The sequence below is a fragment of the Dioscorea cayenensis genome, chromosome 9, assembly GCF_009730915.1.
Source record: "Dioscorea cayenensis subsp. rotundata cultivar TDr96_F1 chromosome 9, TDr96_F1_v2_PseudoChromosome.rev07_lg8_w22 25.fasta, whole genome shotgun sequence".
In the NCBI taxonomy this organism is placed as follows: Eukaryota; Viridiplantae; Streptophyta; class Magnoliopsida; order Dioscoreales; family Dioscoreaceae; genus Dioscorea; species Dioscorea cayenensis.
Window position 1 is genome coordinate 335259 of NC_052479.1, and position 12579 is coordinate 347837.

A 12579-nucleotide genomic window follows, 5' to 3' on the forward strand; every position below is an offset into this window, starting at 1 on the left:
AATACATGACAATTTTGTCATGTCAGAACAACAATTGAGGCTTGAAACCAAAGGCCATCTTTCAAAATTCAATGAAGCAAGCTATTCAAAATAAACCTATAGAATTCACTATAAAATTTTAAACAAATGATTTTTTTTTTTCAGGAGTTGTTCCTTCTGTAAGATATAAAGAGGATGTTTCTTCCAGCCACTCAAAAACTGTCAGTGGCCCACAACAAGCTGAAAGATAAAACATTTAAGAACATAACACAAAATTAGAATTGAAACTAAAATTGAAATGGAAACAACAATCAAAAGTGAAAGACTCAGATGTATTCAACTATGCACAGCGGGGTACATCTTAATAAAAGGGGCAGTAATAACAAAACTTACCGCCATGAGATTCATTGGAGTTGCAACAAAATTTTCCTACTCAGTCTATACTGAAAACCGAATTATGGACATTCTTTCTCAGAGATTGCCTGTTATAAAAATGATATGTATCAGAAATATCTTAGCACTGGTCATTGGCGCCCGGTCCTGACAGATATGCCTTCAGTGTCTCATAAGTCATAAAAACAATGCCAACACTGGGCACAACTTTGTAGTACTCCGGCAAAATACCCCTGTATAAGCCACGGAACCCTTCAGTGCGGAATATGTGCTGAAATGTCCCAAGCAAGCCTGAATTGTAGACACAAGCTCTACCACCCGCTCCTTCTAATTGTTTCCGTCGTCTTACAAGATCTAATGGGAACGTAGCTGGGTAGGCAAAGCACAGTCAGAATTGGTTACTATGACTTGGAAACATCACATAACTCGTAAAAGAACAAACATTTCATGAAACATGTCATGTGCTAAATTGGTTAAAGGTTGGTAGGTAGTCTAGCAATAACAAGTAGCTGAAAATGTGTCTTCAAAACATGACAAATCATAAGTATACGCACTGGTTTAAATCATTGGAACAACTACCTCCCAAATAATACGAATGATGTGATCTGACAAATAAATTAAATGAACTCCATCTACAAATACTCAAGAGTTGATCAGCATTCACCTTATTATATGATGCTATTTTTCCAACTTCCTCAGAACTCAGAAAAAGATAGTTTTACAATACGTGCAGAATTACTGATCCAGTTATTGGGATCTCAGCCATTTACCTGTTGATGATGCAATCCCAGAAAGACTTCCACAAGCCAAGCTAACCAGCACAGGGGAATCTTGAGGCCTGATATTTGAAGAATTATATCAAAGTTTTAGATGTATAAATAGCAAGAATGAAGGATATCCCAAATACAGGAAAAAATTAAATGAAATAAATCATTCGCATCACCTTACTGATCTCCAATGGGACTTTAGAGTGTCATAAACAGAAAAGCTAATTGCTATGCTGGGTCCAACACCCTGTAGGTGATGAACGATTAGCGACACCTCAACAAATAGAAACCAATTATTGAACAGAAGGCACATCAACCATAGAGATTTACCAATAATGTAGCACCAAGCCCCTTATATAGTCCTCGCACACCTTCATCCCTGCATATAGCGTAAAGAGCATGCGACATGCCTCTATAATACACATGCTTTGTCTGCAAAGTCTCAGATTACTCAAGTTAAAACTATATACAACTATTTCATTGACTACAACAAGAAAGCTGAAAATCACAGCAATTCAATCCAATAGTAGAATAGAACAGTGAAACTCAAAATGTTTCAACATCATGAAGCCACGCTCAGGAATATGATGGCACTCATGGCAAATATCCTAACAGATTAATGTTTTTCATAAATGAAGCCTGCACTGCACTAAAGGTATAAAGCAAGTTGACCAAGTGTGTCTCACTAAAGCATCTAAACAGCATTGACATTGCATCAATTCCTCCCTTAAGCCAAAAGTATGAGAAACCTGTACTGAAATCAAAGAGGAATATAGACCAAGCACTTGTTCAATAGAATATAATATAGAAATAAAAAATATAAATTAGATTAAATCAGATATTTGCTTTGTTAACCATGCACTCATACGCATCCATTCTGATAAAAAACATAAATTTGCTCATACAAGAATATGGGTAACAAGAGTGATGATTCTATTTGCCCCAAAGCAACACTCAAAAAGGGTTTACGCTTGGTCCCTTAAAACCAATTAATTGGATCACATTAATGTCTTCAATCCATCCGTCTAAATTAATCATTATGCCAAAGGTTGTAGGACATACTTTTCGTTATTAAACTTGAAATACCTGAGCTGCAAGTCGTGTCCTCACAAGATCTAATGGGTATGTGATAGTTGCCGCTGTTATTCCTGCTAAACCACCACCCAACAAGCGCAACAGAACATCAGCACCTGCATTGTCTTGGCGCTTATCAAGACCAGGAACCATCCGCAATAGCTGCACCCAAACTTTGATGAGTCTTCTGGGTGAACAAAAATAATACCAATTTGAAGACTTTCACATATACATTTTTGTAGTGCTCATAAGCATAAAAGCTGATTGATGAATAGGGTAAACGATGGATGATTGTGACCATGTTTCCTCTCCAGAATGCTCTAACACCTTCTTCATTGAGTATGCGGTAAACCTCACGCCAAATGCCAGTCTTGCTCAAAGTTGCAACGTCAGAGTGCATCCCTTGCACCTAATGCAAAAGCAAGGGTTTCTCAAAACTTACAGACATATGAAAATGATATTTGACTCCCGTACAAACTAATTAGATCATCAATAAATGACATTTGATTTTCACACAAACTAATTAGATCATCAATACACAATGTTAAACCATGACTTGTATGGATGCACAAGGGAGCTTAAGAAATAAGATAAAAAATGAGAAAACAGCGGAACAGATCGGAAAGAAAATTATTAGTCTCAGCTATAAGCAAGCCTATTGCAACTTCTGAATCTTTTTCTCAACATTAACTCACTTTAACACCAATATCACTGCTTGTATTCCTACATTACTCTATCACATATCTAAATCAAGCACGGAGAATCAGGGGGGGAAAAAAAAGATTAAAACATAATAAAATTAGCAATTGACAAGAAAAAAAAAATATAATTTTATACCCAAACAAACGAAGTTGAAAAGATAAGCCTACAAATAATCAAGGGAAATGCCATGAAGTAGCACCATCAAAGCAACTAATCCATAACTTTAAATCATGATAATTCTAGCATCAAACGGGCTACAAATATGTGACTGATCTCCATAAAAAGCTCCCATGAACCCTGCCAAGCTTCGATTTCTCAATTAAAGGTCTCCAACTAGAAAAAGCTTCTCGATAAAAAAAAAAAAAATGCAAAAATAACACAGCAGTAGAAAGCATAGAAGACACTCAACCTAACCACAAAACAAAGGGAACGGAGAGGCCATACCTGGAAGAGAATAGTGAGGCGAGCAAGGGGAGCCGTGCACGTCTTGCTGACGGCTCCGGCAACCCCTCCGGCCAATAGATTAGGCACCGTCCCGATCTGCGGTCCTTGCTGCAGCTCCTGCTGCTCCGTGGAGTAGTTCCGGGTGCCGCCATGCACGGAACTAAGCGACCTCTGCCCTCCCCCCTCCACCACCACTCCCACCCTCGCCTCCGTCTGCATCTCCAATTCCTCCACACTCTCTCTCTCTCTCTCGCTCTCGCTCTCTCCGCCGCGAAGAAACCCTAGAAGCGCGTCGAGCTCAAGCGGCTCGAACAGAAACCCTAGAAAGGAACGACAACGAATTCAACCTTATTTTGATCGGCTTGTCGTTGGGGATATGATACCTCGCGCTATCCTAACCACTCACTGTGATTTACCGATCTCGAGGAAAGATAAACTCATTATCACCGTCTGATTATTAGATCATCTTAAAGGATAAGGACAGCGGAGGAGTAGTGTAACGGGATCTGGCGCAGAATACACGCGCCACTTGGTTGGATCGAACCAGCTCGGAATGGAAACAGTATAAAAGAAGTGGATATGCTTTGGTGCTTGGTGTCCGCTTTTTGGCACCATTCCAAGAATATTCCCATTTAACCGACTTATATTTATATATGACGTGGCAAAATCTGATTCGGTTTGCATCTGAAACGCTGTTTGGTGTCTGAGACTACGCGGCAAATTTGAACGCACTAACGCTTGGGGCACGCAGTGGACTCGGGCTTTACAGCTGGCACTAATCCAAAACCCAACGACTAGGAGTTTGAGTTGATTAATTAACAAGAAAGCCATATTAAAAAAGTACAATAAACCTTTACACCTCTGTCTCCATTACAAACATTACAAATTGAGCTTTTCAGGACATAAGAATACAGCTGCTTCTTGTTCCAAATCATCTGTTTTAAGGACCACCTCTAAAAATTCATCTCAACTTGATGATGCTTTATGAAATTTTATCCAGACATGATGACGCAAGGGTGAACAAGTTGATGTTGGCGGTAACTTTCATACATGCAATCTAATTTGCCAAGGATTTCACTCTGAAATGGTTTCCTATGGAGGTTGTTGCATCATATGGCATGGTGACACTCCATCTGCTGCATTTCAAGAAAACAAGTATAAAAAGAATTATAAGGTTTAGCCTACAAAATCATGAATACAATGTCTGCCGATACTTCGTCCGAAATGCTGATCATGTCCTCCAATTGTGTCCATAACATATGCATCGCCATAGTCAAAACCAAAACTATGAACAGTATTCAGATGGAGAGGTTCATGTATGCGAACTCCATTACTTTGGTGAAGGCCAAGAGTAAGAGTAACACCACCATTTCCCCTGCCAGCCACGCTTAATCCCGTGCCTGTGCCTATATCATGGTGACTGGAGATTTCATTGCTTGCAAAATTAAGGGGTTCTGCAATCTGGTGTGTTATCTGAGAGAGATCACTTCGGAAAGGTTTTGGTGTAGGATATTGATTCTTCCAGTGGCAGGTATTTACACTGGTTTGATTGTCAGACTGAGTTGCGATAAAGCTTGGTGGTGGTGCATGAGGTTGTCCGTTGGCGTTTTTATTCTTGTCTCCTGCCGGAAATTGATGAGATTGGCTGAGCTCGAGGGAATGTACCTCCTCCACCATTGGCTTCCAGAGCCTGACTCTTGCATTGATAAACCAGTTTGACACCTGCCAATTACCACAAAGTATGAGATACTTTAATGAATGTCATAATAATCACAAATCTTGGCTAACAAGGATCATATCCTAGAGGAAGTTATAAATTCAAAAGAAAAAACTGAGGGCTGAGTACATAATTCATTGTCCATTAGCATAGCATGGTTGAATAACTACAATAAAATTAGTGATTAAAGATTGGTTCATTCTACGGGAGGCTAGGTGTAAATCTCCAATTCATTAAATAGAAAGCATGAAACATTTTCATCTACCTGGTTTCTCGAGAGACCTGTTTGTTTCGCCAACATCTGCTTGTCAGTGTCTGTAGGGTACCTGGAAAAAAAATTAATTGTGAGATAGATGGAGTCATGCATGCATCAACCCAGCAAAGGCCCCAATTGGTATTCAATTGGGGTTGCCTCCATTCTGTCAGCAATACTGAGGCAATGAAGCATGGGACGTTAGAAAAGATGATCAGCAAGACAACAGCTTAGACATAATATAAAGACATGTTCATCCAGCATCTGAGAATTGGATCGTTTGTGAGAAAGAACAAAATAATATTCAGGTTTTATTCTAATAGGCAATAATAACAACTATAGCATATCAAAAATATTCTAGGCATATGCTTCATCAAGAGGCTAGTGTTTGTCAAACAGAATATTAGGAAACTTGGTTGGCTACTCAGCTTTAAAGAGAAAGACATGGGCCTACTCAGAAATATTACCAATCAATCTATACAATATGCGAGAAAGTTGCTGTTTGTTGTATTATCAGCTCAACAGCTGACTTGTTTGCTTTGAAATCAATTAGCTAAGTTGATTCAGAATATATCAAAACGTTAACATTTTGGCAACTCCCATATGTCAAACCACTTACGGATGTAAGAAATGCTCGAACAGCCATTTCCGAAGCACAGCTACTGCTCTTTCAGGCAGTCCTCTCTGAGGTCTCCAGATTGGTGGCTGCCTGTATGTTTCTGAGTTGCTTGCAGTTCTCAGTCCACCTACACCAGTATTTATCACCCCAAAGGTTGGAACATCTTTTCTTTTTATCCCTTCATTTCCAGGTGTCTTGTCAGTTAGGTGTAATTTGTGTAATTGATCCGATATCAAATTTGTCAGACACCTAAATTGCTTTGACATAGTCTGGAGAGCCATCAAGGCATATGGTGCAGCAGTACTAAGGCCAGCAACAGATTCAAAAGCTTGGATAACTGCTTGCAATTGCTGATAATAATGTGTGTACCTGCTGCAGACCTACAAGGTGGTCAAATGTAATCAAGATAAAGAGACTCAGTGAAAACGATAAGGCCATTTGGAAACTTATATTCAACTTTTTGTTCTTATGTTTATATGTTTGAATAATACTCTTCACATTTTTAGCACCAAATTCAGCAGTGCAAAGTATAATACCCAAACAGATGAAACAGAAAACTAATTCTCAACTCACAGACCTTGGATAGGATCAGTAGCATAAAAAAAAGTAAAGGCAAACACCACAAGAGAGAAGTTTCAATGAAGAAAAGGTTGCCATAAATAAAATCAAGGTCAGGGAACCAGACTACTAAATAAATTATATACACAAAACAAAAATACATCTGGAAAATATAAATGCATGCACATAAATGGCCTCACTCGTTTCCAATGCTGAACAGCTCCGCACCATAAAATGGTGGATTACTCTACTTGCTTTGACAACATTGTTGTTCTTTAAATCTAAATTAAAGACCAGTTTCAAGGACACTATTACAGTCAACAAGCAAATGATGATCCTCTATCATATTGCTTTTTCTCAATCTAAATATAATTCACAGCCAATAAGTTACAAAAGACATGCAGAGCACTAAGAGAGCCCAAGAAAATAAAGACATTGTTATAGTATTTATACTTCATCTGCCTGAACTCGCACAGAAATCTAGACATTAAAAAATATATATATATGAAAAGAACAAAAAAGAGTGCTGCATCTAACATCCCAATATAGCAAAATCAAATTAAATTTAATCTATAGTAGTACATAAACTCAAGTACTGATAAAATTCCAATTAATCTACGAACATGATCCTACGATTGGTACAACATTAATAACTCTTCAGCCTGAATTCAATCCAACACCATTGCCATGAAAAACAACATAAGAAATTTCATACTGTATATACTAAAACTTCACAGAATTTAATGAAAAAATTAATCCGGAAAAATAAAACAAGAAATTTCAGTTCATAGCATACCTCATCAAGCATAGAAACTAGTCTCGCCTTCTTCCACTGTTGCTCCTTGCCCAACACCAATCCATTCACAACCCTCTCAGCGCGACAAGCATCCTCCATCCCAAACCGATCACCATCAAAAAAAGCTCCATCACGACCAACCCCACAAGCCGCTTCAAGCACCTGCAACGCCGGCTCCAAAAACCTAGATCCACTCAAAACCGCTGCATACCCAGTAAACGGCCTAGACGGCGCATGCTCAAGCAACGCCGCCGAGGAGAGCGACAAGGAGAAAGCCCTAGAAGCAAAACCACCAAGACAGCTAGAGTTCAGGTTAGGGTTAGGGTTTGGTGATGAGGAAGAAGAAGAAGAAGGGATGGGGAGAACAAGAGGGTTGGAATCGGAGAATCGGAGCTTCTCTCTGCGACTGTGCTGTGGGACGTGATACATGGCATGAGCTTGGTCATCGTACTCGTCAACAGTGGACGCCATGACTGAATAGTTGATCTGTAAGCTTGTTCTTGAGATTCGTCTATGAATGGAGGATGAGGAGGAGAAGCATGGACGCCATGAAAGAGCTCCTTTTGGTGCTTCTTTTGGAGAAAGCGAAGAGAAAAAGGAAGCACAGTGAAAGGGAAGAGAGAACAGTGGTCGCAATAATGGGACCTGGAGTTAGAGGTTGCAGGCTCCGGGAAGGTAAACCAACAGATATAGGATTGCGGATGAATATCAGCCGTTGGATTTTGGTGCTTTGGGATTCGGACTTGTACTGAGATGAGGATGAATGAGTGGCTCTTGCTAGTGCACGTGCTATTACGCCATGGTGTAATAGTTTTCCGTTTATTGGTCCCTGTTTTATTTTATTCTGATTAAATAGTCCATATCTTTTTTTTTACTTGTTTTTTGCTTTTTTTTAATAAAAAGATTATATTCTATTTTTTATTAAAATATTACGAGTGAAATTTTTAATAAAATATTCGTTTGTCCTTGCTTGTGTATGGTATAGATATATATATATATAATCTGAAAAAGAGAATCTTGGAGATATTAAAATCTAGTAGTAATGTAGCTAGTTTATAAAATAGGATGAAATTAGTTTTTTTTTATTTTTTTTTGAGATTTGTAAAAAAAAAAGAATGAAAGGATTTTTTTTTTTTACAAAATTCAGTGTTAAATTGGTTGATTATTTACTGTGGGACACGTGTCGGTTCCGGGTGGAGATCTTTTGCTTGAGAGGGCGCCCGGATTTCACGTCGGTTGGGAAAAACGAGGCTCGAGTCCACCTGGATTTGACTGTACGGTAACTGTGGGAAGACGTGGGAGGAGAGAGAATGAGAACAGGGACTTTTTGTAAAAAAATATTCCATATCATGGGGACTAGCATTAAATAAACTTAGTTAAATAAATAAAAATTAATTGGATCAGGGCGGTTCTCGATCCCGATGTCATGTTGTTGGAAATCAAGAAGCCTTAATTTTTTTCTTTTTTCTTTTTTTTATAATATAAAATACTACATGTTTGTTGGAAAGCATTATCTTGATAATTTTTTGAAAAAATTTGATTACTCAAATGATAAATTTAACAAGTTAAATATTAGATTTAACATGTAATTTAAAATATAATTTTCCTTTGCTCGTGATTAATTGTAGTATGTGACTTATGTAAGTGCCTTTGGTATTATTTATAGTTTAAATTAATTATAGGGAACTTAATAATTTTTTATTTATTTAATACTAGTGATTTATTTTTGTAATTAATAGTTGAAAATTAAAATTTATTATTTAAGTAAATTTTGTTAAAAAAAAAATCATGATTTGGACATTTACCTAAAAAATATAAAAATAATAAAATAAAAATAAGGAAAAAAAGGGAGGTCGACACTGTAGTTGTGTCTCCTTTTGATACTTCTTACTTTTATTTTTATTAAGTGGAAAGAACTTTTGTTTTATTGCTTGTTTGAATGACTACCTATTTGACATAAATGCCTAAGTTACATTGGTTCCTGCAATAAAGTAGGTTCAGCAAAAATGCTTTACCAAATATACATATATTCGATTAAAAAATTTATCCCAAAATAGTCCAACAAAAATCTTCAAAAATAAAACAACAGTTCACATACACTACAGATAAGATCATGTGTAAGCAACTGAGAACCTGGAGAGTTTCCAGAAGACAAGAATAAGCAATTGTTGCTTAATACAAAGTCAGGACTAGTTACTAGTTACATCAACACCATGACCAACAACAAAGAAGAGAAAATGAGAACAATTTAAAGCACACATTTCATCTTGAGTTCAGTGAAAATTCTCTTCAGGCTCTGAGAAACCTAACTATCTCCTTCAATAATCATCAAAATCACACAACTAATAGTCCACACATAAGGAACTCACATTAATGTTAAATTCATCTTCATGCAAAACAAACACAGTCACTGAATGCAGGCTCAAGCACTAAGTGGAACAGCAAGTTCTCCTTGAAAAGGTTCCAGATGAATCAGTTACATTGATAGTTGTCCCCTGAACAGGTGGTGCTGTGGCTGTGGCTGTGGCCTCCTGAGCAGCAAGCGCCTTCTTGCTTACAATGTGATAGATCTCTGTAAGAATAGTCTGGAATGCCTTCTCAATGTTGAGTGATTCTAGTGCTGAGGTTTCAAGGAAGAAAAGTCCTTCCTTCTCAGCGAATTCCTGCGCATCATCTTCCTGAACAGATCTTAAGTGTTTCAGATCAGACTTATTACCAGCCATCATAATGACAATGTTGGAGTCAGCATGGTCCCGGAGTTCACGTAGCCATCGCTGAACATTGTCAAATGTTTGCCTCTTTGTTATGTCATACACAAGGAGAGCACCTACTGCACCCCTGTAGTATGCACTTGTGATGGCACGGTACCTTTCTTGACCAGCAGTATCCCATATCTGTGCTTTGACAGTCTTCCCTTCTATCTGCTCAGAAACTACGGTTGTTATTGCTCATATCTGCTATGCTAAAGGATAAATGCAAGCGAGATTAAAGTTTGATACTTTGCAAATAAACTAAAAAAATTTAGAAAGATGGCAGTGCTGTTTTGTTTGGGTTGCAAATTTAATTTCAGACAATCTTGCAAGAAGTTACAAATTTCAGTTAACAGTAAGTACCTTGATTGTTTATACGGGCATAAAAATACCTCCGTAAATGAATTTGAAATGAAGATATCAAGCATCTTATTGAACTTAAAGGCCTATAGTGCACTTTATATATATATATATATATATATATATACATATGTATATTTATAGGTTCAAACAACTTATTGGACGTAAGTCACGGGAAGAAATCAGCAGAGTAATTGCAGATACTAAAGTGGCCGTATTCTGTATGTTTGACCAATACCGTAATGGCATTATTCTTGTGTCAGAGACTCAGAATACAAAAGTTTTAGGTACTTTTTTAGTCAATCTCCCTAATAAATTATCTTGAGCAAGACACTTGTCTTTCTGATGACAAATCAGCCTAGAGTTTGGTGCCCTTCAGTAATGTCCAACAAGGAATTTGATTTCTAGGTTGAGATTGAATAAAAAAAAAAACCTATGAACACAAAGAAAAAGAAAAAAACAGATTTCCAACTATAATTTTCGATTACTTATCCTTCCCTCCATTTCCCTTTTCAATCGAAACATATGCTAGACCTAACCTAATAATCAGCGATTAACGTTTGCATTGAGGAAAAATGGTTAAATCACAAGGAACATGTTAGAATCACCACCAAGCATGTTTCTATAGCTTTCTGCCTCTGAATGGCAAAAAGCCAGAACTATTTCAAGAAATATCAAAAGAACTGAAGAAACAAAGAAACCACCCCTGCAATCAAACAGTATGTATTTTATTCTGTTTCCAAATCAAAAATCCAATACCTGATTTGTCCACATTTTCTTCTTCTTCTTCTTCTTCAAAAATAAAAAATAAAAAATAAAAAAACTTAATAAAGACCCCATCCTTTCAACACATGTGATTTCCATGACCATTGTCACTGAAATGTAAAATTCAATACTGTTCCATGGAGTACCAAAAGGTTTAATGAACTAAAAAAGCTGATAAAGTTCTCTGCTTTTTACAAGTACAGTAGTACTACATCTCACACGTGATGCATTCCACCACTGTTTCATGGAATATCGAAAGATCTAAAGATCAAAACAAACTAATAAAGATCTAATTTTTTTTTTTACAATAAGGACTACATCAACGAAAACTCATAGTTAGTTAAAAATTACAAGAAGAACAGAGAAATTATTCAAATAAAAAGTAGTATTTTGATGAACAGGATAACGGGAGATCATCAATAGTGAAAGTCGGAGAACAAGATCACCTGAAGAGTCCTGGTGGCGAACTCCACACCGATGGTGGATTTGGATTCCAAGCAGAACTCATTGCGAGTGAACCTCGATAGTATGTTGGATTTCCCAACTCCAGAATCGCCGATCAGCACGATCTTAAAGAGATAATCATACTCATGGTCCACCCTGTGACCCATTTTTCCGATCTCTATCACTGCTCTACCATCTGATTCAAGATGCAATTACAATCAACAAAAATCAAGCAAATTCAAAGCGAAAGTCATTGAATTCCGATCAAAATACCAAAAATTCAATTCAATACGATCAAAATTATTGTGGAAAATCGGATTTCTTATCACCTAATGTCAGATCCTAGGGTTTCCGATTACCTGATTTCAGATCCAATCGAGGTATCGCCCAAAAGGTTGGTGATTGGAGAGAGAGAGAGAGAGAGAGCACGACAATGGAGACGAAACGAAGAAGCTGTCCATAAATTATTTTGAAACGGTTTTATACTATTTTTCTTTTTATTTAGGTTTACGAATAAAACCCTGCAAAATTTTATAATTACACATTTAAAAACTTGCTGATTTTCATATATACCCTAGAAAAATTATATCATGATTAACCATGGTTCCATCCTGTGACTTGTCCATAATTATAAAAAAATTAATTAATTAATTTGTGAAAAATATATTCTTTGCCTTCTGAAATATGTTACAATTTTTTATTCTTGAAAAGATCTTTATTAGTTGTATCATTATGTAAATGCATATATATATTTCAAGTATAAATCCATTTTTTATGAATTATTATATATAGGAATATAAACAATTATATAAAAATAATATATTTTATATAATTATATGAAACAATTTTACGATTAAAAATAAGCATGTGAAAGTTTTAAAAAAAATTCACATGTTTTATATAACGATAAATAAATCCATTAATTCAAACTACTCGAGTTTCGGTTTTTTTTTTTTAT

At 36.6% G+C, this 12579-nt stretch overlaps 3 protein-coding genes across 4 annotated transcripts; all 3 read right to left on the minus strand.

Annotated features, from left to right (window-relative positions):
• Nucleotides 1-27: 27 nt before the first annotated feature.
• On the minus strand, nucleotides 28-3691 carry LOC120268713 (mitochondrial substrate carrier family protein B-like). Of its 2 annotated transcripts, XR_005538992.1 has the most exons (8): nucleotides 3360-3691; nucleotides 2446-2622; nucleotides 2226-2375; nucleotides 1470-1571; nucleotides 1316-1386; nucleotides 1143-1210; nucleotides 373-741; nucleotides 28-219 (listed from the first exon to the last, which is right to left on the minus strand). XR_005538992.1 is itself a non-coding variant. In XM_039276004.1 (7 exons), exons 1-7 carry the CDS (start codon nucleotides 3576-3578, stop codon nucleotides 494-496), a joined length of 1035 nt encoding a protein of 344 aa, XP_039131938.1. In that variant the 5' UTR covers nucleotides 3579-3691; the 3' UTR covers nucleotides 255-493. The 2 variants fall into 2 exon arrangements, 1 of the variants encoding a protein (XP_039131938.1); XM_039276004.1 differs by lacking the exon at nucleotides 28-219 and having other exon boundaries at nucleotides 255-741.
• A 500-nt stretch (nucleotides 3692-4191) lies between these two features.
• LOC120268712 (BEL1-like homeodomain protein 9) lies at nucleotides 4192-7958 on the minus strand. The gene is made up of 4 exons (XM_039276003.1): nucleotides 7303-7958; nucleotides 5949-6328; nucleotides 5342-5402; nucleotides 4192-5081 (listed from the first exon to the last, which is right to left on the minus strand). Exons 1-4 carry the CDS (start codon nucleotides 7771-7773, stop codon nucleotides 4536-4538), a joined length of 1458 nt encoding a protein of 485 aa, XP_039131937.1. The 5' UTR covers nucleotides 7774-7958; the 3' UTR covers nucleotides 4192-4535.
• A 1460-nt stretch (nucleotides 7959-9418) lies between these two features.
• LOC120268714 (ras-related protein Rab2BV-like) lies at nucleotides 9419-12069 on the minus strand. Its single transcript, XM_039276005.1, has 3 exons — nucleotides 11981-12069; nucleotides 11624-11817; nucleotides 9419-10223 (listed from the first exon to the last, which is right to left on the minus strand). Exons 2-3 carry the CDS (start codon nucleotides 11786-11788, stop codon nucleotides 9732-9734), a joined length of 657 nt encoding a protein of 218 aa, XP_039131939.1. The 5' UTR covers nucleotides 11789-11817; nucleotides 11981-12069; the 3' UTR covers nucleotides 9419-9731.
• Nucleotides 12070-12579: the final 510 nt, after the last annotated feature.

Excerpts from the sequence above, each read along its gene's own strand:
- LOC120268713 (XM_039276004.1), bottom strand. The coding sequence starts at position 3,578 with ATGCAGACGGAGGCGAGGGTGGGAGTGGTGGTGGAGGGGGGAGGGCAG. Across the intron at positions 1,572-2,225 it reads GGACACGACTTGCAGCTCAG|ACAAAGCATGTGTATTATAG; the intron begins GTATTTCAAGTT and ends GAGACTTTGCAG. Across the intron at positions 742-1,142 it reads TGGGATTGCATCATCAACAG|CTACGTTCCCATTAGATCTT; the intron begins GTAAATGGCTGA and ends TTGCCTACCCAG.
- LOC120268712 (XM_039276003.1), bottom strand. The coding sequence starts at position 7,773 with ATGGCGTCCACTGTTGACGAGTACGATGACCAAGCTCATGCCATGTAT. Across the intron at positions 5,403-5,948 it reads TTCGAGCATTTCTTACATCC|GTACCCTACAGACACTGACA; the intron begins GTAAGTGGTTTG and ends TTTTTTTTCCAG. Across the intron at positions 5,082-5,341 it reads CAGGTCTCTCGAGAAACCAG|GTGTCAAACTGGTTTATCAA; the intron begins GTAGATGAAAAT and ends GGTAATTGGCAG.
- LOC120268714 (XM_039276005.1), bottom strand. The coding sequence starts at position 11,788 with ATGGGTCACAGGGTGGACCATGAGTATGATTATCTCTTTAAGATCGTG. Across the intron at positions 10,224-11,623 it reads TCGCCACCAGGACTCTTCAG|ATAGAAGGGAAGACTGTCAA; the intron begins GTGATCTTGTTC and ends GTTTCTGAGCAG.